Source organism: Podarcis filfolensis, assembly GCF_964270895.1.
Source record: "Podarcis filfolensis genome assembly, chromosome: 2".
Taxonomy (NCBI): Eukaryota; Metazoa; Chordata; class Lepidosauria; order Squamata; family Lacertidae; genus Podarcis; species Podarcis filfolensis.
The window spans coordinates 113969686-113997403 of NC_139605.1; the positions used below are offsets into that span (position 1 = coordinate 113969686).

The window sequence follows — 27718 nt, forward strand, 5'->3', positions numbered from 1 at the left end:
GAAGGACACTGACAAACTGGAACGTGTCCAGAGGAGGGCAACCAAAATGGTCAAAGGCCTGGAAACGATGCCTTATGAGGAACGGCTAAGGGAGCTGGGCATGTTTAGCCTGGAGAAGAGGAGGTTAAGGGGTGATATGATAGCCATGTTCAAATATATAAAACGATGTCACATAGAGGAGGGAGAAAGGTTGTTTTCTGCTGCTCCAGAGAAGCGGACACGGAGCAATGGATCCAAACTACAAGAAAGAAGATTCCACCTAAACATTAGGAAGAACTTCCTGACAGTAAGAGCTGTTCGACAGTGGAATTTGCTGCCAAGGAGTGTGGTGGAGTCTCCTTCTTTGGAGGTCTTTAAGCAGAGGCTTGACAACCATATGTCAGGAGTGCTCTGATGGTGTTTCCTGCTTGGCAGGGGGTTGGACTCGATGGCCCTTGTGGTCTCTTCCAACTCTATGATTCTATGATTCTATGATCTCTTTGAGATAGATCCGTTAGCACTACCTCTTTGCTCATGGTACATCTTCAATGAAAAAGGCATTACATTCATTATACAATACTTCCTCCAGTGTACAGCATGCCATTCCCTCATTAAATGATGACCTTGCTTCTCCCCCAGAATTAAAAACAGGTGGAATTTAGGAAGGAAAGGAAAGAGGTCCAACTCATCTCATTACAGTGGTACCTCTGGTTACATACGCTTCAGGTTACATACGCTTCAGGTTACAGACTCCGCTAACCCAGAAATAGTACCTCAGGTTAAGAACTTTGCTTCAGGATGAGAACAGAAATCGTGCAGCAGCAGTGGGAGGCCCCATTAGCTAAAGTGGTGCTTCAGGTTAAGTACAGTTTCAGATTAAGAATGGACCTCCGGAACAAATTAAGTACTTAACCCGAGGTACCACTGTACTTTAAAAGTTAGGCACAGCCCACCTAATAATTATCATCTTTGGGGGTCTCAATATTTAACTTATTTGTGTTAGGTTAACAGAAAACAATGCCAATATATTGAAAAATTAATTGTTCATCTTGTGGAGTCACAATTTGAGGTGATGTATGTGTTGCCTCATACCTCCAGAGGGTGGGGGGGCGGTCTCCTTCTTGAGTTTGAACCTCACACCTGACTAAAAGGCACAACTTCTTTTTAAGACTGGTTGTATTATTCGTAGTACTGATTTGTCTGCCTGAACCTAGGCCATGCCCCATCCCCACTAAGCACTGCCTACAGCACGGCTGGGGACCTGGGACCCTACAAATGTTGTCCCATAGAGGATACCAATATTTTAAATACATAACAAAATACGAAAATACATAGTAACCGCAACTCAGGATTACACCCTGGACATAATCCTTTCAACTTCAGTTTGTTAACTTCCTCCATATTATCACTGCCATTGATAGGAATTTGGCCACTATCAATAATGTGCACTGGATTTTATTTCCCAGCAAATATTTTATACGCACACATAGAAAGAGAACAAGAGAGAGAGGGAACTACATGTATATCCCACCTTTCTCCAAAGAGCTGAAGGTGGCAGACACACTACTCCTCTTTGCCATTGCATCCTCACAGCAACCCTGTGAGGTAGGATAGGCCCAAAGTAGGGATTCAAACCCTGGTATCCCACATCCTCATCCAGCACTCTAACACACCACACTCGTTGAGCAATTATCTGCTGGTGAATTCCAGCATAAAACCTACAGAAGGACATGCTCCGCAGGTTCCACCTCCTGGCTTGTGGGCATGCCTTCGTAGAGAAAGGAACACCAACACAAAAACCAGCAGGCTGTTGGATGACGGCTCCCATCATCCCTGATCATTAGCAACGTTGGCTGGGCCTGATGAGAGCTGCTGGACTTCAATGACATCTGGAGGGCCACAGGTGTTGACGGCAACCTGAGAGCACAGGCCAAAAATGCTTTTAAAACTTGAGAAGCTTGTTGCGTTCGTTCCTGTGCTTAAATGCTGGGCCAGACATCTGATTTAACTCTACTTGTGTCTGGCTATTGCCTAGTCCGAGATAAATTAGATGTGTGACGCATGGATTCTAACTGATCGTCTTGGTCATTGCCTCTAACCTAGCCTTCCTGCTTACTGCTGCGGGCCAACGGAGCATTTGGGGCCACAAAGAAATACAGCTCAACTCCCCCCTCCCTGACCATGCCAAACAGTCCAAACATGCAAACCTCCTTCTCTTCACATGCTCTGGATGGCTGGTGGGCAGTGGGATGGAGGAAAAGGTACAGGGACCCCTGACCATTAGGTCCAGTAGTGACCAACTTTGGGGTTACGGCGCTCATCTCGCTTTATTGGCCGAGGGAGCCGGCGTACAGCTTCCAGGTCATGTGGTCAGCATGACTAAGCCGCTTCTGGCGAACCAGAGCAGCGCACGGAAACGCCATTTACCTTCCCACCTATTTATCTACTTGCATTTTGACGTGCTTTCGAACAGCTAGGTTGGCAGGAGCAGGGGCCGAGCAACGGGAGCTCACCCCGTCTCGGTGATTCGAACCGCCGACCTTCTGATCAGCAAGTCCTAGGCTCTGTGGTTTAACCCACAGCACCACCCGTGTCTCCTGTATTTTCTGTCTTGGGACTCTTAAACAAACAGCTCTCCTTCCCAGGGAAGGGAGGGTATTTCTGCATTGCTTTTGCATTGCGCAAAGCTGCCTCTATTTTGTCTTCTCGAAGAGTATTTTACACACACAGAAACAGATAAAGCTTCTTATGCTGACCTAACTTCCATGCAAGAAATGCTCAGCCACATCTGTATGCATTTCAACCGTGTCCATGCAGATGCTCTAACTGGCAGGGTGTTTCCATAAATATTTATATGCGGAAAAAGAGGCCTGTGTGAGTTGCATTTTGGACCGTTTGCATCAGGACCAGGTGCAGGAGGGATGTGCAAACCAGGGCTTGCTTATCTCTTACTGGCTAGACAAGCAGAAGCAACAAGACAGGAACTTAGCTGCCGTTGCAATGGCGTCCACAAGTGTGCCATTTTACTTTACGCCATAGATGTCAGGGATGGGAGAACCTTTGGCCTTCCAGATGTCATTGAACTTCCACCAGCCCCAACCAACATGGCCAATATGCAGGGATTGTGGGAATTGCAGTATTCGGTAATGGGGTGCCTCTGAGTTTAGGAATTAGTTTTTAGCAACCAATACTGACCTGAACACCCCGGAAGCTGTACGCCGGCTCCAACAGCCAATAAAGCGAGATGAGCACCGCAACCCCAGAGTCGGCCACAACTGGACCTAATGGTCAGGGGTCCCTTTACCTTTACTGAACTGAACACAGCAACTTCTAGAGGGCCACAGATGTTTCCCCTGCCAATACAAGTGAATGACTGGGGTTCCATCTGATGGGAGATGTAAGCACTGCACTTTGGGGATACCTTTGTGGTGAAGAGGTCACTCACACATTCACATTCATACACACTCTGCACAAATGGTGACTCCACAAGGGTGTATGTCCCCATCTGTGTCCATCAGGGGGGGTCTTTGAAAGATACATACCCCTTCACCATAGCTGTCATAATGATGGGTGAAAAAAGAGAAGCAGGATGATGAGGTAGACATCCCACCTACAGGTGTTTTGCTAGCACATCACAAAGAGCGGCTTTGCTAAATGACTTCCCTGACAGGTGTTCAATCACAGATGCTTAGATCTAAGCACTGGACTGATGTTCAAAGCATTGCACATAATGAAAGGCCACTTTTGTTTTCAACTGATAGCATATAAAGCTGTCCCAGGCAAACCTGTGGCTGAGAGTGTGGATGGACTTCGGTCCAAATTACACGTGACGTGGAAATCTGTGTATTTTAATTAAACACAGCCAAAGGAGGCTGCAGGCACAAACAAATGAAGGGGAGGCAGTGTTATCCTGTTTGCTGCTGGCGGATTTTTTTTCTTACAATTGTCCCACAAGCTGGTTCTCTCTCTCCTGCAGTGGGACAAGGGAAATGGCATAGTAATTCAGGGAGTGGGTAAGTTTTGAGTGGACAAATGGCCGGCCCTGGAGCTTTCTGATTAGCATTGCCTGTAGGGATGGGGAAGGGGAAATAATCAGTTTAGTTTGAATTTAGAAGCAAACCTACCCAATTTGCACTTCCTGAAACAATATGTGAACAAAACACAGTCATCCTTTGAAATTCTCACTTTTCCAAATTTTGCAGTAAAACTATCCAAGCAAGTAAGGGGTACAAAAGTGCACATACTAGATAAAGTGTGTGTTTAAATGCATACTTCAGGCATCCCCCCACTTGCACATGATTGCATAAGAAAATGTGTGTAGACAGAGAATTTTGCATTAAAATGCTTGTACTTAAAAAATAGTAATCACAAACTGATGTGACTATGTGAGGATATGAATTTAAGACGGCGAAACAAGCAACGGAATTAAATGGAAATTGACAGATTTGCCCACCCTCAACTTTGCACCCACCAAGTCTGAGAGATGCTTTTTCCAATTATTACTAAACTAGTCATTGGTTAGTAAGAAGCCAGTAGGCATTTCCTCCTACACAGGCTGAAGGGTGCTATCATTAGGCGATAGAGTCATCTTCAGTCCCTATTTTCATCGGAGAAGTGTTGGAGTGTATGCTCTCACTGGCCATGCTCTTTACCCTTCTGGAATGCCTGCCTGGAATGGATCCTTCCATTGTGATGATATCTCTTGCTTGTCTGGTTGGAGGATGGAGAGATGGGCGGGTAGCAAGTACTGACTTGTGTATGGCTGGAATGTAGCCTCCTGTACAAAGTGCCACGCCCATTGCCCCACCCACTTTTGCCACAGGAATGTGGGTCCCAGCACATTGCCCATGAGGAAATGTGGTCCATAGTACGGCTGAAAAGGGTTCATTGCATAGCTGTCAACTTACAGATTTGAAAATAAGGGACCAGCAGCCTCAAAAATAAGGGATCAGCAGCCAAAATAAGGGATTTTAGTCAACCAGCTGAAATACAACATTAAAAGGGACCAGATAATTTGGGAGAGCAGTGCCGGTTTTTAGCCCTTCGTTTCCAGAGGTTGGTGCTCAAGACACCAGCTGATGAAACACTGCAATTAAATAACTACAAGCAGCAACAACTTTTCATGCAAAATGAAGTCCAAGCTACAAAGATGCTGCTGCAGTTGTGTATCTTTTCTCTCGTTCTCCATCTGCAGCTCTCAGTTCCATCAGGCGGGGTGGGAGGAAGGGGGGGGGAATAGCGCCCGAATTAAACCCGCAGATCAGACCATCTATGCTAGTCTACCACTACAAATCTATGGGAGAAGCGCTTGCGGTCCTTCCTCCGCTTTTCCCCTCTATGGTTAGTCGTTGGAACACCTGCCCGCGCCGCCTCCTCCTCTCTCTGAACTGCTTTCTCTATGGTTGCTCTCGCTCTCCTCTCAAGGCTCCTCAGCAATTCATAGGCCGCGTCAGGCTGCCCATCTCATCCGGGTCCTTCGGCGGTGCAGCCGCAGTACGGCCTAGCAGGAGCGGCGGCTTCGGCAGGCAGAGGGGAGGCCCCAGGCAGAGAAGCTCAGTTTAGCAGCAGAAGGGCCTGAGGCTCCTGCCAGTCCCGGCGGGGAGGGGCTCCCGGGGGCCGAGGCTGGTGAGAGGAGGCCGGAGGGGGGCGAGCCGGGCAGCCAAGCAATACAGTTGGAGCCCCCCTCCTCCCTGGCCAGCAGGGAGGGAGGGAGAGGAGCTGCTTCCTTTGAAACCCGGGAAATTTAATGGACATCATCAATAAGGGACAGCAGTGGGACACGGCGCTGGGATAAGGGAGTTTCCCGCCAAATAAGGGACGGTTGACAGCTATGGTTCTTTGCCCATTCATACATTTCTGCTATATCCGGGGCTTTCAAGCTGCAATCCTATATATGCTTACCTGGGAGTAAGCTCTATTGCACTGCAATTAGTAATGTCATTCTTGTTGCCAGCGGTGCAGCTTTCCAGTGACAAACTAATAAAATTTATGCAGCAACCAGAATGCTTTGCAGTAAAGATTCAGCTGCCCCTCCAATGACTAAGACCATCCAAAATTAAAGCTAGCCCATTTCAATCTTATTCTTGCTGTTTCAATAAATCAATCAATTGCACCACACATACACACCAATCATGGGGCAATGTATCTTAAACATACAGACAGCTCTGCCACACATATTCTGCATATTCGATGTGTCACATTTCTAACATTTAAAAGCGTTTGTTTAGACAATATTGCTTAACCCTGCAAGAGTCGGGCATTAGCAATATACAGTTCTATGTTGCACTTCACTTAAAAGATGAAAACTGAATGATATGTATTTCCCCCAAAATTTTACATAAAATATCCATTCTCATGTCTCTGGTCTAAATATGTCTGTGAGTCTCTCGTGATTTCTAGATCTGATATTATCTCACAGAAATGTGATAGCGTCTCTTTTCTCCCCGCTATCAATTTCCCCCAACATTTCTTCACATTGAGTTAAACTTAAACTCATTGTCAGCCATTAATTCCTATAAGAGCAAATGCCATACTTGAAAGTACAATCCGAGGGCGGCATCCACTACTGTGATTTCAAATTAACCTCCTCGTGGGTAATAAAGCTGTTCTGTTCCATCGAGTCTTTAAATTTAGAAAAATTATGATTTTTCCCACTGAGAAAACCACCCTACTGTGTCTTCTAAATTAAATGTGGAATCCCACATGGCTAATCCTAATGGGGTGATACCCATACTCAGCTTATTTCTGTTTTTCCCAGTTTTTCAATGACACCAACAGTATTCACTTTTGCCTTAAAAAAGCTTTGCACTTGCATTAACGCCTCTAAAGCAACTATCCCAAACTGGCACCCTCCAGATTTCCATTGGACTACAATTCCAATCAGTCCCAGCCAGCATGTCTGATAGTTAGTGATGATGGGAGTTGGAGTCCAACAACATCTGGAGGGCACCAAGTTGGGGGAGGCTGATCTAAAGGAATTGCTTGTGAGTTGTGGCTAATGTTTGTTCCAACTGAAAAAGCATCCCATTTACTCTTATGACATACATAGTCCAAGCAAATAAATCTGTGCAGTTTCATAGTATCACAGAATGTGGAGAAACGCAACGTTGCCTTTTAGATTTCTTCCTGATCAAAGTTTTAAATCCTACATGTGAACCTATCCAATGGGGTTCAGGGTCCATTCCTCCCTAATAAAATGTGAATAAAAACTAAAATTCCACAATTGCAGTGATCCGAACAGAAGAGGCAATTCATTATTGTTACCGTATGTTTTTATTTTAGATAGCACCATCAGCGGTCAACATTGTAATGCAGGAATCACAACTAAAAGCATCCCTGACAGATCCATCCAACCTCTGCTTAAAAACTTTCAATGAAGGATACCACCAATATATTCAGCTCTCTTGTCAATACGTTAACAAAAATTCATCAAGATGAGAGCCAGTATTTGCACACAAAGATGTAATATAAAATCATACAAAGAATAAAGGTAGCTGATATATGCATAGCACCTAAACAGACTCATTTGAATGGCAGTTATGTCCACTGCCCATTCCATCTTAAAACTTTCAGCGAATGCAGACTCCAGTTTCAACATCGGTCAGAAAAATCCCCCTCCCCACCAAATCCCATTGCTCTGCTTACCAGGTACATAGATGAAGAGTTTGGCCAAAGCTGAAAGTTTGCACACTACTATGTGATACTATGGTTGGCTTAATAAAGTTATTGCCCTACTACAGATTTTGGAACATAAAAATATCAATACAGGGAGCCATGCTCTTTTTAAAAGAGACTTAAATCTGATATAATACCTCCTGGAAGGGGAATGGTGCATTTAAATTTTCCCTGCCTTCAAGTAAAATTTGAGGGATTTGCAGCTTATCTAAAAAGAAGTCATCTAAGCTACTGGATAACGTTCTGTTTTATACAGCTGTCTTTTAAAAATTCTTGTTAAAATTACTAGCTTGCCAGAGAGTTTTTTCAACTTGAGCTTTCTAGTTAGTCAACACTCCCAATTTGCCTGCTTAAGCTCATTTTTCAAAATGTTTTCGTCTCAGAAATGCCACCATATTTTTTTTCAGTTTTAAGAGCATCCATTCAATCCAATTTCTTCCAAGCACAAAAGAGCTGTCAAGTACTGTCCAGATAATACAATTTCTTTCCTAACAATAACTCTATGTCCTGTCTCTCCCTGCTTTTGTGGCACAAAGAACCACTCACTAGTAATGACAGATTTAAACACATCCCATACAGCTGTCCTACTATCTATAGCTCCATCATCATAATCAAAACAAGCATTAATATGACCTGCAACTCTTTCTGCAGCAAAGCAATAATGAAGTAAAGATTAAGGATTCTTCCAGATGACCTGTTTATTGAGCATTCATCCTGAACCGCTTCCGTAAATTTAGACTTGGGTGCCATTTGCATTTAAAGCACAGTTATGCCACTTTTAATTTTCATGGCTTTCCACAAAGAACTGTAGTTTAAGGATTCTGCGAGTTACAATCAGTCCCTCTTCCCAGAAAACTCTGGGAAGGAAATAGTGGTCTCTTATCAAATCCCAGCCATGACTGTTAAAGTGGTATAATAGTTCTTTAAATGGATGGTTCCATTCTGAAGGAAATCAGCCCTGAGTGCTCACTGGAAGGACAGATCCTGAAGCTGAGGCTCTCATACTTTGGCCACCTCATGAGAACAGAAGACTCCCTTGAAAAGACCCTGATATTGGGAAAGATGGAGGGCGCAAGGAGAAGGGGATGACAGAGGACGAGATGGTTGGACAGTGTTCTCAAAGCTACCAGCATGAGTTTGACCAAACTGCAGGAGGCAGTGGAAGACAGGAGTGCCTGGCGTGCTCTGGTCCATGGGGTCACGAAGAGTCGGACACGACTAAACGACTAAACGACGACAAATGGATGGTGCAAATGTGGCCCATGTCTGATCTTTATTGAGCATTCCTTTTGATTTGTTTGCTGGTTGGTTACACAACAAAGAGCATTCTTTCTTAATTGCTTGTGGGATGCTTAAGTTTTCCCATTAGTCATTCATTCCTCCACACTTCTCAGTGCATTTACCTCTTCGCTTTCCAAACCGCAGAGGGGTGTCTTTGCTTTTTGCTTTAAGTGGATTTGTTTCGCTAGGGTGTTAAGAGCACTAAAGTAGCTGCATGCACTTGAATCCATCCAACAAAATACAGACCGTCTAGAGCAGGGGGAGGCAATCTAAGGCCCGGGGGCCGGATGTGGCCCAATCGCCTTCTCAATCCGGCTCGTGGACGGTCCGGGAATCAGCATGTTTTTACATGAGCAGAATGTGTGCTTTTATTTAAAATGCACCTCTGGGTTATTTGTGGGGCATAGGAATTCGTTCATTCCCACCCCCAAAAAAAAATATAGCCCGGCCCCCCACAAGGTCTGAGGGACAGTGGACCAGCAGAGTTTTGAGAAACTAAAAGACTTGGGGGTTTATTTTGGTTGCTGACCCCTGATCTAGAGGCACATCCAGGTCTGAATTATAGAGTTGGGAGGGACCCCAAGGGTCATCTAGCCCAACCCCCTGTAATGCAGGAATCTCAATTAAAGCATCCATGCCAGGTTGGCCATCCAGGGACCTGTGACCCTCCAAATTTTGTTTCAATTCCAGTTAGCCCTAACCAGCATGGTCAGTAGCTAGAGATGATGGGAACTGAGGTCTAGGAAGATCTGGAGGGCACCCTGGTTTAACTAAACCTGACACAAAAATGTTCAGTGTTCCACTTTCACTGCAAAGCAGCAAGGGGAAGGGGCGATTCAGAGCAGGGCAGCAGCAGAGGTGTTTTTAACCCTCCCTTCACCCAACACAGCTTTTCTCCTTGCACTTGCTGCTCCCTGCTGCTCACTCTGCCCCCCCCCACCCTCCTGCCCACAGTGCTCCAGATAATTGCTTGATCTGGATTCTAGGGTGATCTTTACTCAACAAGTTAGATCTCTCTCTCCACCTTCCTGTTAGATTATCGATCTGGAATTTATTAGTCTCAGCCAGGATAGCTCTAGCTAGGAACTGGAACACTCGAAATTGCCTTTTACAGCTATTAGAGCATGGCTGATTCAAGCTTTGGAAGTTGCCGGATGCGATAAATTCACTGACACTGTATGTAAGGGAAATGGATTGATCTTTTTGTTTCAAGGCAAGTGCGTACCTTTTGTTCTTTATTGGAACACACCCTGTAGCTTTACAGCATTCAACCATCATCTTTTGGGTAAACTTATTTTTAGAATAGTAATAAATAGATAGCTATTTGCAAGGTGACCGTGTGACTCGAATCGAAGATTCGGGGCAGAAAATAAGAGATGGGGAGGCAGGCAGGGGCAGAAGGCTCAGGGCAATTCTGCGATTGCAACCCCACAGGTGGAAGAAAGCAGCTTCGGGTGGAAGAGGGAAAGCAGTCGGTGGGAGAAGGGTCAAGCACAGCTTTTCCCGCTCATCCCAGGCTGCCTCCTCCTTGTGCTGCTTTGCAGAGAAGCAGCCGGAATTGGAGTTTTTGTTACATCCACTCGCAGGCGACATTTACATCCAGAAGCTTGTAGCTGTCTTTCCCTGTAAGAGCAAGAGGGTGCCTCTAAATTCTGTTCCGTTGAACCGATGCACAGAAATTAAGGAAGTCCCCAAAGGTAAAAACATCCAAGCTTCTTTTGGCAAACGGAAGATACACAGCTGTGCTCAGCTGTAGCGCCCAAGCAGACAGCCAAGCAGAGGATTGGAAACTGAAGACAGTATTTCCTCTCAGATGCACCCCTGGAGAACAAGGGGCCCTGGTAGATGAAGGGCTGTTGTCAACAGATGTGGAGATTCTGTGAAGCAACTATCCATCTTAATTCACCCATTTGCAGACGAACCAGAAGAACAAGGAGAAGATAAAGTGGGTAATATTTTGGCACACAAATATTTTTGTTTTGGAGGAAGTTGAACGTCGGTAACAGTTTATCTCTGCAATCAGACATTGCCCGAATCGAGAGATGGCAGCAGCAGTGCCGGAAACTGAGCTTTCTCTTGCCGCAGATGTGTCCAATTCAGAATCCACGTATTAATGAACGGATCCTTTCAATCCTAGTTCTCATGGACTGCTGTGTGACCTTCTCCTGGATGCAGAGAGAGCAGCTTTGGTTGGGTTTAGGCAGCAATGAAAAATCAGCCCAACTAATTAACAAAGAGGGCATTGCAACACATGTAGATCCCATGTCTGCATACTTATGATTTAACTAGCCAAGGCAATGGAGAGCCATGATCGTCTCTTTGAATTTTAGCAAATGGCATCCTTAGAGGGTGATTTGGATCAGAACTGCGGCCCCAAGTGTGTGGGAGATTTGCCGCCTTTTCCCACAGTGCCATGTTACTGATCGGATTCACTCATGACAGAATAACTAAAAGCAGAATAAAATAGAGGCTGCAGGAGTGAGAAGAGATTTTCACTTTTTAAAAAATGAGTATTTCCTCCCCTGGCTGTGGTCCCCATTCAAAAGACCCCCCCCCTGCCTTTAATGGTTATTTGCTCAAAAGTAAAAAGATGGGAGAGCCTGCAAAGATCATTGTGGCTTGTGGCCAAGTGTGTGTGTAAGACTGTGGTCTTTGGTTGAGATCCTATGTTTTGCTTGCTTGCCTGGGGGTAATTCCTAAGGTACCATGAGCCTGGTGAGGAAGGTATGTGTGCATCATTCTTCCCACAACCAAATCAACCGACTTTTTCCTGAGTATGTGCATATCTGTACACATTACTGTACTTGCCTGAAGAATTGGTTTGTTAAATTTGGAGACGTGCAAATTTCAAAGGATGGCTGTGCTTTGCTTCATGTATTATTATTATTATTATTATTATTATTATTATTATTATTATTTGGAAAGGGGAAGTAGGTAAAGGTAAAAGGACCCCTGACCATTAGGTCCACTCTGGGGTTGGGGCGCTCATCTTGCTTTATTGGCCGAGGGAGCCGGCATACAGCTTCCGGGTCATGTGGCCAGCATGACTAAGCCGCTTCTGGCGAACCAGAGCAGCGCACGGAAACGCCGTTTACCTTCCCGCCGGAGCGGTACCTATTTATCTACTTGCACTTTGACGTGCTTTTGAACTGCTAGGTTGGCAGGAGCAGGGACCGAGCAACGGGAGCTCACCCTGTCGCAGGGATTCGAACTGCCGACCTTCTGATCGGCAAGTCCTAGGCTCTGTGGTTTAACCCACAGTGCCACAGAGCATCCAGAATCAGAGGCAGAAGTGGAGGCATGCCAAGGAGCAGAAATGAGGCAGGCTGCTGAAGACGCAGGGAGAAGTAGGTAGGTTTGCCTTTAAATGCCAAATTCCTCCTCCATCCCTAGCCAGGCGATTCTCGCCACCAAGTAAAATTTGTGGAAACAAATCAAGATGAATGCTGAATAAACAGGCCACAGAGAGGAGTTCTGCAATTGACTTATGGGAGGTTCAAATACTTCTGTAGTTGCAAAGCAGCAACACACACACACACACACTGACCGGCCTTATGCTTGTCTTTCTCCAGGCCCAGGCCCCTTGTTAGAAAAGGATGGGTCCATGTTGGAATCTGTCACACTGAGCCCTTGAAATCTCTGCCGATTTGGCAAGTGTGGCAAAACGACGCCAATGCTCGTGTTTGCTTATACAGGGTATCTATTCTGCAGCATCCAGAACAGCTCAAGACAAATATGTACACTTGGAAAATAAACACATGTGACCTCCCAGGCTTCAGCCGCTCTGAAACCTAAAGAGGACACGTCGCATCACCCCTGAGAGTGAGGCCACTGAGGAGCAAAGGGAATCCGGGTTCAAAAAATCCCACCCTGACGGGCATCAGACACAATATTAACCGCATTGTAAGGCTCCAAAGTTTATGAAAAGGAGCCAACTCCTTAAGTCTGCAAGCCAAAACACTTTCAGCTAGTGAGTAAAATCCACAAGGCTCCCTTCAGAGTAAACATACTGAGGACTGTGCTGTAGATCAGAGGTTTACATACCAAATGCACGCCCACGTGGAAGATGGAGACTTTAGACCAGGCCTCTGGAACCAGCAGATGTTGCGGAGGAAGAAGCAGAGCTGTCGTAGACATCAGTGTTCATAGCCTACCAAGACTAACTACACTGCAAGCATTTCCCCCCATCATGCAAAATTATGTCACAAGAGACTTTGCTCATAATGGGTATGCATGGAGATGAGGGTTGCCATCCGACAGTGGGGGGGGGGGCTGGCTTGGCTTGTTCCTGTGAAGCTCTGGTGGGTGATGCCAATGATGGGGACTTGCTAATTGCTGCATATAAAGCAGCTGTTGAAGGGACAGCTACGAGAGGTTGCTATCAAACATGGCAACCTAGCAAAGATCCCATACCCTCCAACATTTCTCCAATGAGAATAGGTACGTCCTATTCCATAATATTGGGGACGCAGGTGGCGCTGTGGGTTAAACCACAGAGCCTAGGACTTGCCGATCAGAAAGTCGCCGATTCGAATCCCCGCAACAGGGTGAGCTCCCGTTGCTTGGTTCCTGCTCCTGCCAACCTAGCAATTTGAAAGCATGTCAAACTGCAAGTAGATAAATAGGTACCGTTCCAGCGGGAAGGTAAACGGTGTTTCCGTGCGCTGCTCTGGCTCGCCAGAAGCGGCTTAGTCATGCTGGCCACATGGCCCGGAAGCTGTATGCCGGCTCCCTCGGCTAATAAAGCGAGATGAGCGCTGCAACCCCAGAGTCGGCCACGACTGGACCTAATGGTCAGGGGTCCCTTTACCTTTATTCCATAATATTAATAATATTTTTTTTTAAAAAAATATGCCCTGCCCATCTGATTGGGTTGCCCCAGCCACTCAGGGTGGCTTTCAACATATATATATATATGTTGTTGTTGTTTAGTCGTTTAGTCGTGTCCGACTCTTCGTGACCCCATGGACCAGAGCATGCCAGGCACTCCTGTCTTCCTCTGCCTCCCACAGTTTGGTCAAACTCATGCTAGTAGCTTCGAGAACACTATAAAAGCATAATTAAACATTTAAAAACTTTCCCCATGTAGAAGATGTCTTCTACAGGTTGTATAATTACTTTTCTCCTTGGCTCAGGGGTCACTGGAGGTCCATACCCTCCAACATTTATCCAATGAAATTAGGGGCATCCTAAGGAAAGCGGGACATTCCAGGATCAAATCAGAAACCAGGATGGCTTCCGTAAATCTGTGACTGTCCCTGGAAAATAGGGACACTTGGAGGGTCTGAGATCCTCTCTCATGCAATTCCTTGCTACACCAAAATGCACTGCAGTGGCCCGTTTTTCAAAGACGTTTTGTGATGCCTGGAAGGAACCCAAATCCTGTGACTTGGGACTTAGCAGTACAGCTGCAAATATAGCTTTTTAAGTGCATTATACAAATAGACTAAATGGTGAGCTTATGGCAAATTCAATACAATATGTTTTTCAAAACACATTTTTTTAAAAAAGCATTTTCACAGCATTTTTTATTTGCCTCGATTCCACCCTAGAATTCCTATAGAATTGCCACTTTTACTGCCCTGGCTCCTGATGCTTCTCAAAAGCACCCTGCCAAATAAAAGTTAACCAGGTGAAGCTTTCCCTCATCTGCTTCATGCCTCCTTGTCAGAAACTGTTTCACCTGCTAATGTCCCAATTGTGTGGTTGCTCTTAAAGGCGCAGGAACAGGGCCTTGGAGTGGTGTGTGCAGACATGGCAACCATAAATTTCTCCTTTTAACCCCAGAAAATTATGAGTGGATGGGGTGAGCTCCCCTTCCTCGGTCCCTGCTCCTGCCAACCTAGCAGTTCGAAAGCACGTCAAAGTGCAAGTAGATAAATAGGTACCGCTCCGGCGGGAAGGTAAACGGCGTTTCCATGCGCTGCTCTGGTTCGCCAGAAGTGGCTTAGTCATGCTGGCCACATGACCCGGAAGCTGTACGCCGGCTCCCTCGGCCAGTAAAGCGAGATGAGCGCCGCAACCCCAGAGTTGGCCACGACTGGACCTAATGGTCAGGGGTCCCTTTACCTTTACCTTACCAGCTACTCAGTGATAAATGGAAAAGTACTTTCCCCATGTCCATCATTGCTCTATTGTTGCAGCACGTGTTCCAGGGATGAAGCCTTCGATAAGAAGCCCTGGAGGGGAGTGAGGCCAGGCTTATATGAAGCCATCAAATAATATTTTTGAGAAAGAAACTAAGAGCCGATTCCACCACTCCCAGTTTTTTATCCTCCTCTCGTGCTAAGCTCGTGGCTGCGGCGGTGTGCTGTGGCATGGTGTTTACACCAAGAAAAGTCTTTTTTCTTCCCTCACTTGACAGCCACAGCTTTGGCATGCTAAAAAAAGAGGAAGAAGAATCATGGAAAAGTCCCAAGATGTGCTAGATAAATAGCTCTCCTAGCCAACAGGCCTCCACCCATCCCAGGCCAAACCACAAACAGCCAGCTGGGGCCAGCTCTTGTTTTTTACCAGATGGGGAAGGGGGTGAACGCAGGAGTGTTTTTGTAGGATTTCTGCCTGAAAAGGTACTGGATAGGTCCACAGGATTTCTGGAGCTTCAATCTAGACTACAGGGGCTTCTAGAGCTGACAAGCTTCATCACAAGTACCAAGCAAACAGCTGAAGCTTCTCCTGGCATAATGAAGGGAAAGGCTACACCTGTTGAATTGGTGCCTGTCCCACAGCAGTTAAAGGCACAGAGCCTCTTGACATTGGCCAACATAACAGGCCTATTCTAGTGTCCCATTTTGCTCAGGCAAGGTCCTATCCTGTTAGCAGCTAGGGAAAAGGCAGTCTGAAATCTAACAGGTGAAGCCTTACCTCTCTCTCTCTCTCTCTCTCTCTCTCTCTCACACACACACACACACACACACACACACACACACACACCTACTACTGTGTGCTCCCTGGGCTGGAGGTTACTTCCTATTCACATAACAATGACACACACAAAACCCCTTTTTGTGGTTGTCAGTTCATGAGGATTTGATTAGGGGAGTTTTTAATATTTAATGCTGTATTGTTTTTAACACTTGATTGGAAGCTGCCCAGAGTGGCTGGGGAGACTCAGCCAGATGGGTGGGGTATAAATAATAAATTGTTGTTGTTGTTGTTGTTGTTGTTATGCAGAATTGCACTTGCACTAGTAAAACCCCAAATAAGTCAATGGATAAACTACAAAGAACAAGAAGTAACATTTTCTGCTGTCATCTGTGTTGGTGCAAAGGGGGAAAAATAGGTATATAAAAGGAGAATTCCTGGATGCCAAGACCCATGTTTGGACTATGTACTCTGGTGAGATAACCCCAGCAGAGATTTAAAATCTCAAAACATGCAACAAAGTGAAATATAGAAATATAAAAATATAAAATTTTTTTTTCTTCCAGTAGCACCTTAAAGACCAACTAAGAGTCGTTAAGAGCCTTAGTTAAGAATCTCCGTTAAGAGTCGTTAAGAGTCGTCAACAGGCTCATCACAGCTATCTGCCAATCACCCATTCCCACCACCCTTCTGAGTAATACCCCTCCCCACCTTCTCACTATATAGAAGGATCTGGCAACTTCTGTTTCAGTGTATCTGAAGAAGTGTGCATGCACACGAAAGCTCATACCAAGAACTAACTTAGTTGGTCTTTAAGGTGCTACTGGAAGAAAAAAAAATTTTGTTTTGACTATGGCAGACCAACACGGCTACCCATCTGTATAGAAATATAGGCTGTTAGACCTTTAAAATATGCCCGTGAGATCCAAAATTTCCCTCTTCCCCCAGCAGAGGGGGGAAAAAACCCATGTTCGATAAACTAAAAATGGTTTACTTACAAACTCTTCAAAGGTCAGTTTCCTGTCGTCCAGAAATTTGCAGAGGCAGTAAAACTCGGCTTAGTGGTGAAAGTTCCTAAATCACTGGGAGATGAACTCAAGAGCAGCTTCTGAGAGCCTCCTCACAGTTAGGCTTCTCAGGTAAACTGAACAACAGGCCTGATTACCCATTTCCTCCCAAGGTAAGGGGAAGTGACCTCACTAAGCTTGGCAGGACAGCTTACTCTATGGTATTAACCCCTTCATGCATCAATTAGATTGAACCATGTTGGTTATATGAGGCTGGCTATCCCACAATCTGGAAATGCTCCAGCTGCTCTCCTTCCATTCTCTATCTCTCTTTCTCCCCCTTCCCACCTCACCTCTGAAAGAAGACTTCTATTTTTGAACATAGAGAATTCAATATACTGTGTTCAAGTCTGTCTTCTACTTTGCCTTCCCCCCGCACCTATGGATCTTTTACAACTGCATGGTTTTATTCTTGTTAAAGTGTTTAACTTTTCTCCTGGTGGTCTCTTTCGTTTGGGTTGAGCTCTAAGCCTTTGTCCGAGTAATTTATCGCTGGAGATTAAAAAAATATAGACTTGTGCAACAGGCTTGAAGTCAAGAATTCATCAACATTGAGAGTGACCCCACTTCCCCTTACTTGATGCAACGGGTTGTATCGTTCTTGCTAGTCTGTATTCATCTTACCAGTGTTTACTCTTGAACCTTACGATGCAAGTGATCATCTGTCACTGTCAAATGGAATTTAGAGCTGATCAACTTTGTGGTTGGGAATACTAGTTCACCGAAGTGTGTGCTTTCAAAAGAAACACCATGCCTGTAGTCAGATTCAATGCATTAATTAATCAATCAGTCTGAGAATAGTTCATGGTTCATTGAATTGTAGGTGCTAAGGTCATGTGCTCCATGGGATTCATTTGTTGATCTGCTATTTTGGGGGTGGAGGAAATCCTAGATGAGCTGTATGTTGCTTATGGGCTCCACAAAGCCTAAAGTTGCAGTCCAGTCTACTCAGCAGTAAATCCCACAGTGTTCAATGCTGCCTAAAGTTAAAGGGACCTCTGACTATTAGGTCCAGTCGTGGCTGACTCTGGGGTTGCGGCGCTCATCTCGCTTTACTGGCCGAGGGAGCCGGCGTACAGCTTCCGGGTCATGTGGCCAGCGTGACTAAGTGGCTTCTGGCGAACCAGAGCAGCGCATGGAAACGCCATTTACCTTCCCGCCAGAGCAGTACCTATTAATCTACTTGCACTTTGAGGTGCTTTCGAACTGCTAGGTTGGCAGGAGCAGGGACCGAGCAATGGGCGCTCACCTCGTCATTGTGGGGATTTGAACCGCCGATTGGCAAGTCCTAGGCTCTGTGGTTTAACCCACAGCGCCACCTGCGTCCTTCAATGCTGCTTACTTCCAAGTTAAGTGTGCACAGGACTATGACCTTTTGTTGCTTTTCTTTGCAATTCCCTTTAACCACAGTATCTCTTACAGCACAGATAGGTGAAGCAATAGCACCACCTGCTGGCAATGAACAAAATGACGAAGCAATGATTTCAGCACACTTTGCTGCTATTCAACTTGATCTAAAGCTCCTTGAACAAAGCTTTAACCATAGCTTTAACTATGCGGGCCTTTGTTGGCAAGGTGATGTCTCTGCTTTTAGAAGGTTGTTATTAATAGAAAAGCATCTCCACTAGCTGTAAACCAGTCTCAGCCTCCCACTTATTTAATTTCTGCTCAGAATCTTTGCTAACATAATTAATCGTTCCATAGAGAGAGAACTTATGGTTTGTCACTCATGGGAAACAAAACCATTCTAAGTATAGGGTTTCCATATGGCCATAATGGATTCAAGAAGTTAACACTAGCACCTGCTCACTCCTACTGCAACTGGCTGGAACTAACAAAGCTTGAGGAAGGAACCGGAAAGCAGTAAAAGCCTGAAAGGAAGTAATCCAGTTTACCAACAAGTAGCTACTAAGAGAGATCGCTTGAGAAGGAAGGTTGCCTTTCTGTCACGTGTTGCCTCTAGTGTTCAGCTAACTAACTGCAAGTATTTTAGCTTCATTCTCAATACCCATCACTTTCCAAATCTCAAAAAGTCAGGGTTTTCTAAATGTAGATTTATTGCACCTATAGTTTCAGGATGTACTTGAATCACTCCTGCAAAATACTGCTAGCCTGGTGGCAGTCTGGGAAAGGCACCTTGTTTTGCCTCACTCCCTTTCTACCCCCGTCCAGTTCGGGTTAATCTTTAATTTTTTTTATTTCTTCCTTTTTTTTACATTTGTTTAAATCTCTGCTCTAAACATTTGTAGGCGAGCTTGCCTAAAGGCGCACATGCAAGCATATTTCACGCACTGTGAGTACACACAGGTCTGGGCGTCAGACATTTACAAGCCTGCGGGGAAAGAGGAAGTTGCTTCAGGGAGTTTAGACACTTGGGAGTTTTTCTCCTCTCAGCAGAGGCAGTGAGGAACCTTTATAAATAGCCGTCCAGAACGTAGAGGCACCCCATGGACAGCAGGCATAATCTCTGGATCCAAACGCTCATCTTTCCCCGGTAAGTTGCTTAACATTCTTAAAGTTTCCATACAAGAGAATCTATAAAGTTTTTAAGTTGAAATATTTGGGTGGCTTTGGTGTTATTTTTCTGTAGGGGTCTCAGAGATGCGTAGAGTTGATATTAACTTTCAAGTCTGGTTTAACGCCATGGCTGCTTAGAACAGGGGTAGGTAATGTGGTGATGTCCTTCATGTGTTTTTAACTAGATCATCCCTGATCTCAGACCGACATGGCCAGGAGGACTGGTGGGAACTGTAGTTCAAAGCACCCAGAGGTCGTGACATTGGCTGCCCCTGGCTTATAAAGTTGTCTGCAAAGGAGCCTTTTCTGGCACAGAGCTTAAACAAGAGAGTAAAGGCTTTATGGACTGTATTCCTGAGTGTGAGGCTGGTGTTAAAAGCAACAGTGGTGCAGTAAGGATGGGGCGAAGGGAGGAGGCTCATAACTGATCTCTTAGCCCTGAGAATGCTGTTTGAACATGCCCAGACAGCATGCTTTCCTTATTACGTTGTTCATTTATGGGTAGAACACTGCCATGGAGATATCTCCAGAGTAATCTCCAGAGTAATTTAAATTCAGTTCCAAGATGGCTTCTTTATTGCACATTTATTGAGCCTCCGTCTTGATTTGTTTGTGCAAAGTTTGTGGGGAGGTCACTTGAATTAGCACAAGGGTGAACAATGTAGTGCCCGATAGATCAGGCATAGGCAAACTCAGCCCTCCAGATGTTTTGAAACTACAATTCCCATCATCCCTGACCAATGGTCCTGTTAGCTAGGGATGATGGGAATTGTAGTCTCAAAACATCTGAAGGGCCGAGGTTGAGGAAGCCTGTTCTAGAGGCTCTAAGGTTGTCAGAATCTGAACTGTGACCTGCAGCTGTGCCTTTAAAAGGGGCTTGATTTGCAGTCCTTAATATGTAGCAATAATTATCTCCATGCCCCTCCACACAGGAGGTAGGCTTTTCCTGTTGATTTCTGCACACTGAGCCAATATATTAAGCCAGGCATAGGCAAACTCAGCCCTCCAGATGTTTTGAGACTACAATTCCCATCATCCCTGACCACTGGTCCTGTTAGCTAGGGATGATGGGAGTTGTAGTCCCAAAACATCTGGAGGGCGAGTTTGCCTATGCCTGTATTATGGCAAGGGTTGGGGGAACATTTTCTTTTTTAACCTCGAGGGTCACGTGGTCTCTGGGCAACCTTCCGGGTACTGCATGCCAGTAATAGGGGAAAGACATGGAGCAGTGAATTTAAACTTCACCTCTGTGCACTAGGCTAGCTTCTACACATGCTCACACATTCCTCCGCATTCCCTCCAACATTTATCTGATGAAAATAGGGGTGTCCTATTCAATAATAATAATATGATTTATACCCCGCCCATCTGACTGGGTTGCCCCAGCCACTCTGGGCAGTTTCCAACATATAAAATAATTAAAAAATAAATAAAATGACTTCCCTATATAGGGCTGGGACGCAGGTGGCGCTGTGGGTTAAACCACAGAGCCTAGGACTTGCCGATCAGAAGGTCAGCAGTTTGGATCCCCGCGACGGGGTGAGCTCCTGTTGCTCGGTCCCTGCTCCTGCCAACCTAGCAGTTCGAAAGCACGTCAAAGTGCAAGGAGATCATTAGGTACCGCTCAGGCGGGAAGGTAAACGGTGTTTCCGTGTGCTGCTCTGGTTCTCCAGAAGCGGCTTAGTCATGCTGGCCACATGACCTGGAAGCTGTACGCTGGCTCCCTCGGCCAATAAAGCAAGATGAGCGCCGCAACCCCAGAGTCGGCCACGACTGGACCTTTATATAGGGCTGCCTTCAGATGTCTTCTAAAGGTTGTCTAGTTACTTATATCCTTGGCTTATGGGTCACATCAACTTCATACCCTCCAACCTTTCTCCGATGAAAATAGGGACGTCCTAGGGAAAAGTGGGACATTTCAGGATCAAATCAGAAACCAGGGCAGCTTCTGTAAATCCAGGGCTGTCCCTGGAAAACAGAAACACTTGGAGGGTCTGAGATCCTCCCTCTTATTTCCTTATTAAATTTATTAGCCACTTGTCACTTCGCATGCACCCAGGTAACATAACATTGAAGAAAGTAGAAATAATAAATGAAATATAAATGAGAATCTGAGAGAAAAGAAAAGATACAATCATGACCATTCCGTACAGCATTTTTTAAAAAACGGTCCCCGCCCGCTGGTAGCAAAGTAATAAAAAAGTAAACTACGTTCTTAACCCACTAGCCAGTAGAGAAAAATAAAAGCTCAGACACCGACACCTCCCTTCCTAGCAACGGAATCCCCAGCACAGAAATTATTTATTTAACACTAGCGGGGAGAGCCAGGAGCCAGATAAGGAGGCCTGGAAGATCACTTGAGGTTTCACACGCTTGTGTTCGGCAGAAGATGAGGCCTGGCTTGGGGTCGTCGTCCCCCCCCCCCCCGCTGCCCGGTCAGTTGGCAACCCAAAGAAGTTAAAGAGCTAAGCAGAACGTGTGGCTACTTTTCATCATGAAGAGGGGGGCATGTGTGTGTGTGTGTCCATGTTCTACAATACAGTGGTACCTCGGGTTAAGTACTTAATTCGTTCCAGAGGTCCGTACTTAACCTGAAACTGTTCTTAACCTGAAGCACCACTTTAGCTAATGGGGCCTCCTGCTGCCGCCGCGCCGCCGGAGCACGATTTCTGTTCTCAACCTGAAGCAAAGTTCTTAACCTGAAGCACTATTTCTGGGTTAGCGGAGTCTGTAACCTGAAGCGTATGTAACCTGAAGCGTATGTAACCTGAGGTACCACTGTAATAGATCCATTAGGGCTGGTTGCGGCTGTTTGGGCGTTCCCAGCAGCTCAGGATCACTACCTTATCTAGGGCTCTGTCGTGGGGGGCAGACGCCTGCCTTTCTGTCTCTACCTCCCCGGCATTCCATCTCAAACTTGAAAGCGGAGCCATCCAGGTAGAGGATGGTGCCTGTCAGGACCGATTTGGAGACGTCTGTTTCCGTGGCAACGTCCCAATTAGGCCTTAAAAAGGAAGGAATGGGGTTGCGCTTTGATCTCTCTCTCTTCCCTGGAGAAAGCCGGGATGCAAATGAGAGAGAGTCTTGCGCATGTTGAAACTCGCATGCGACAGAGGCCTCAGGCTGGCTGGCAAGGAAATATTTTCTCGCTCTTGATACATTTCTCATTGGTTTCCAGGTCTTTCCGGCTTTCTTATGTGCTGCACCATGGTGGCAACTGCTTAGCTGGGATGGGAGTCCTTTCACAGTGGCATGTGCCTCTTAGCCGCAAGTGGCATGTGCACTATAACTCTAAGGCACATTCGAAGCACATCCTTTCCCTCAAGGAATTCTGTGGTTTTGTTGAGGGTTTTTGCTGGGAGGTGTAACTCAGTGAGAGGAAAACTACAGTGCCCAGAATTCTCTGAGGGAATGAATGTGCTTCGAATGTGCCTTAAAGGTATCGTGTGTACGCAGCCTCAGTAGCCCACAGGCAAGAAGCCTGTAAAGGGGGGGGCAGGGAGATGAGGCAGAGATAAAAACAAAAACAAAAATATATTTATACCCCGCACATCTGGCTGGGCTTCCCCAGCCATTCTGGGCAGCTTCCAACCAAATATTAAAATACAGTAATACATCAAACATTAAAAGCTTCCCTAAACAGGGCTGCCTTCAGATGTCTTCTAAATGTCAGATAGTTTTTTATCTCTTTGACATCTGACGGGAGGGCGTTCCACAGGGTGGGTACCACTACCGAGAAGGCCCTCTGCCTGGTTCCCTGTAAATTGGCTTCTCGTAGCGAGGGAACCGCCAGAAGGCCCTCGGCGCTGGACCTCAGTGTCCGGGTAGAACGATGGGGGTGGAGACGCTCCTGCCCTTCAGATATACTGGACCGAGATCATTTAGGGCTTTAAAGGTCAGCACCAACACTTTGAATTGTGCTTGGAAACATACTTGGAGCCAATGCAGGTCTTTCAAGACCAGTGTTATGTGGTCTCGGCGGCCACCAAGTCACCAGTCTAGCTGCCGCATTCTGTTGTTGTTTTTTTAAAGATATTTATTGAGGTTTTACAAAGACATAGGTTTACAAAATAAAAAAAGGTCATATCAAAAGAAAAAGATACAAAAAAAAGAACATAGAAAAATGCATAAAAAAGAAAAAAGAAGAATAAAAATACAAAAGACAAATAACTAAAAAAGAATTAAAAACAAATCAATTCTTTGTAACTTTAAACTCATTAACTTATTTCCTTGGCCTCCTCACACCTCCCCTTTTTGTATTCCCATTTAAATAATCAAATCAGCAAATCCTTACCCTCTTTCATTTATCTTAACTCTGTATCTTAACATATTATAACTCTATATTTTCATCCATTTATCAATTCATTTTTGCATATTCTTATTAACTTTGTTGCTAATGCCACTTATTTATGTGGTCCCGGCAGCCACTCCCAGTCACCAGTCTAGCTGCCGCATTCTGGATTAGTTGTAGTTTCCGTGTCACCTTCAAAGGTAGCCCCACGTAGAGCACATTGCAGTAGTCCAAGCGGGAGATAACTAGAGCATGCACCACTCTGGCAAGACAGTCTGTGGACAGGTAGGATCTCAACCTGCGTACCAGATGGAGCTGATAAACAGCTGACCTGGACACAGAATTGACCTGTGACTCCCAGGCTATGCACCTGGTCCTTCAGGAGCACAGTTACCCCATTCAGGACCAGGGAGTCCTCCACACCCACCCGCCTCCTGTCCCTCCAAAACAAAAATGCCACAGCTTCCTCAGCACTTGGCAATGTAGCAGTGACTATGACTACTACCTGGCTTGGACAGACCAGAAGTGGCTTTTTGGGTGGACAAGGAGATCTGAAGTGGCTGCTGGGAAACTTTGTTGCCGTGACAACATTCTGTGCCAAAACATCTGACAAGTTAATTAGGTGTTGTTTGAAATATTTCCCTGTGCCAGCCTTGGAGTCAGTGCTAATTTGTGTGCTTGGAAGCCTGACACGCTTAAACTGAAATCTTTTTCTCTTCCATTTCCTTGTAGAGGTAGCATATTGGCCTGCTAGGTCCTGACCTTTCCACCAGAGGGCAGCATAGCCAATAACCACTTCCTCCCAAGATGGCGGATCATGCCAACAACTTCTCCTGCTACGACCCGTCCATTGTTGGCTACCGCTACGTGGCAGTGAGTTGGGGCATTGTGGTGGCCATCGTGGGCACCGTGGGCAACGTGCTGACCCTGCTGGCCTACGCAGCTGACGCCAAGCTGCAGACACGCTTCAACCTCCTCATTGTCAACCTGACTGTGGCGGACATTCTGTACTGCACCTTCCTGCAGCCCTTCTCGGTTGACTCCTACCTCCATCTCCACTGGCGGGCAGGGGCTGACTTTTGCCGTGTCTTTGGGATGTTGCTCTTTGTCTCCAACTCCGTCTCCATCTTGACGCTCTGCCTCATCGCCATCAGCCGCTACCTGATCATTGCCAACACCGCCCTCTTTGACCGCATCTTCTCCCGCCTCGGGACCATGCTCATCATCCTGGGCACCTGGGTTGCCGGCCTGGCCAGTTTCGCGCCGCTGTGGCCCGTCTACGTCTTAGTGCCCAAGGTGTGCACCTGCAGCTTCCACCGCCTCCGCGGACGGCCCTACACCACCATCCTCATGGGATTCTACTTTGTGGTGGGTCTCAGCTGCGTCGGGATCTTCTACTTCCTCATCCACCGCAAAGTCAAGAGTGCCGCCCGGGCCATGGACCAATACAAGCTGAAGAAGACCAGCTTGAAGAAGGGCCATGTGGCTGGTGCCAGTTCAGCCACACCGGGACGATACCAAGAGCTTGACAGTGGAGTGGACAGCATAGGTCCTTCCCAGCACTCCTGTGAGGCTCATTCCTCTGAGTCGACTGCCAGTACCAATCTCCCATCAGCTTCCCAGAATGGCGAAGCACCTCCTAAGAAAGCTACCCCGTGCCAGGCCAAGGACAGCAACTCGGAATTCCGCCGGGTGACCCGCATGTGCTTTGTGGTCTTCCTTTTCTTTGTCATCTGCTACATCCCCTTCCTGCTAATCAACATCTTTGATGCCAAGAACCGGGCTCCAACCGTCTTGCACATGATCGCCGCCAATCTCACTTGGCTCAACAGCTGCATCAACCCAGTGCTTTATGCTGCTATGAACCGCCAGTTCCGCGAGGCTTACAGAGATGTGGTCTACAACTTCGCAAAGAGGTTCCGCTGCCACCACTAACTAGAAGCCAGGCCACTCTCCATCGCCAGAGGAGGGATATGCTCTTTCCACTGACCCTGGTTTGTCCTCAGGGCTGTAATGTCACCAGAAAGCAAAAAAGCTAACTGGGTTTTCCACACTGGACTAGATTCCCAGTTCTTTAATCCAGGCCTTCACATGATGCAGGCCCTGTTCTTTTGCTACGGTATATTATTGTAAATTGTATTCCATATTCTGTTGTGGCCCCTGTGGGCGATAGGGATATGCCTTTGGCATATTGTTGAAGCTGGTGGCGAGGCCTCCCTTCTGGATTACAGAAAAACTGTTTGGACTTGCCAAGCTTCGGATACGAAAGCAAATGTTGTACCTCCACAAAGTCTCTCCTCCCTGGACAATCATCCAGTTTTAATAGGAGCTAAGAGGCTGCAGTGCACATTGCTGCTGATGGGTTGCATCCATTGCCCAACGTAGCTTTATTGATTTCAGTAGCCTTGGATACAACCCTCTATATTTTTAACCTATCTGTTTTGTAAATATGTATTTATATTTATCACAGCACCACTCTGTTGACAATTCACCTTCTCATGGATCTGACCACATGATGGCAGCTCCCTCCATAAACGCTTTCACTGGCTTCCCACTGGCTCCCAGGTCTTGCAAAAGAACTTTGTCTTTGCCTTCAAAGCCCTCCATGGCTTTGCCTTTCCTTATCTCTCTGCTTATACCCCCAGCCAGCCCAGTCAATGGTCAGGTGAGATGGGAGTTGTTGTCCAACAACACTTAGAGCAGCGGTTCTCAACCTGTGGGTCCCCAGATGTTGTTGGACTACAACTCCCATCATCCCTGAGCTCTGGCCTTGCTAGCTAGGGGTGATGGGAGTTGTAGTTCAACAACATCTGGGGACCCACAGGTTGAGAAAGGCTGACCTAGAGGGACACAGTGATCCACCTGTCTGTAGCCTTTGCTGATCCAGCACCACTATTCCCAGCTATCCAATAATCTTTTCGCCCCACAAATAGCTCCACCTGTTCTCCCTGGCTGCCCCTCGTGTTTGGGACTGCCTCCCCAATCACCTCCATGATGGCGCCTCTTTCTCTCCTTCAAATCTCTCCTTCAAACTCCCATCTGTTCCCTGAAAACCTGCACATGCTTTGTACACAGCTTGCGCTCAGTCAGATCATTGGTCTCAACATAACTGACACCGACTGGCAACAGCTTTCTGGGTTTCAGACAGGGGATAACCCAGCGGTGCCTGGAGATTCCAGGGATTGAATTTGGGACATTCTGCATGCAAAGGAGAAAGAAAAATGTAACAACCAGAACCTCACATGGTGGTTTGCATCAAGGGTGAGAAAATTGAGTTCTGCTGGGATTCCTTTTTCTATAAAAGCTTATTTCCCTCCTGTACATCTGGTCCCCTTTCACTGTCCCCACATTTGGACATCATAATTTAGAGCATTTCAAAACCCAGTGTACCTGCACTATATAATATATTGGTTGCTGGCCTATTTAGAAAATGTTTCACTGTCGGATTATGGCATTTGCATAAATGTTGTTGTTGTAACCTTGAAATAAAACGATCTATAATAATAGCTTATTTATTTGGTATTTATAGACCATGCATCTGCACGCTGACCCAGAGCAGGTTATGTATAGCATGTTACTAGTCAGTCATAGTGCATGTAAACGTTAACTTGCAAATAGTAGGGGTGTCCTGATCTCATTCTCCATACCCAGAGGCCTGTGGGGGGAAATGTGGGTTGGCTGGCATCAACATGTAGCATTGATGAGTCCAGACGCACCTTGGAGCGGCATTCCTGAGCCTGGGGGCCACCACAAAGAAGGCCCTCTCCTGCGCTGCCACTCCATGGATTTTACAGGGCAGTGGAACTGCAGATCTAAACACCTATGCAAAACAGCACTTCTTCAGGTCTTTGGGACCCAAGTCATTTAGATCCTGATCTCTAGACCTGAGCTGAGTTGCTAAAATGCGACAAATAGTAAGAAATAGACCATGTTTCTTCTGATCAGTTCCACTTTCCCTGTGGTTTGCTGGGCAATGCCGTCTGTTAGATTGCTCAAGAGCTTTGCTTAGCAACACAGTTGCAGCGGCACATCAGGTTTAACAAAG

At 46.1% G+C, this 27718-nt stretch overlaps 1 protein-coding gene across 2 annotated transcripts; it reads left to right on the forward strand.

Annotated features, from left to right (window-relative positions):
- The first annotated feature begins 19146 nt into the window (after positions 1-19146).
- Positions 19147-27179, forward strand: GPR84 (G protein-coupled receptor 84). 2 transcript variants are annotated; one of them, XR_014544588.1, is made up of 3 exons: positions 19147-19359; positions 24406-26378; positions 26498-27179. XR_014544588.1 is itself a non-coding variant. In XM_083599429.1 (2 exons), the coding sequence occupies exon 2, from the start codon at positions 24481-24483 to the stop codon at positions 25606-25608; it is 1128 nt and encodes a 375-aa protein (XP_083455555.1). In that variant the 5' UTR covers positions 19147-19359; positions 24406-24480; the 3' UTR covers positions 25609-27179. The 2 variants fall into 2 exon arrangements, 1 of the variants encoding a protein (XP_083455555.1); XM_083599429.1 differs by having other exon boundaries at positions 24406-27179.
- The last annotated feature ends 539 nt before the right edge of the window (positions 27180-27718 follow it).

Excerpts from the sequence above, each read along its gene's own strand:
- GPR84 (XM_083599429.1), top strand. The coding sequence starts at position 24,481 with ATGGCGGATCATGCCAACAACTTCTCCTGCTACGACCCGTCCATTGTT.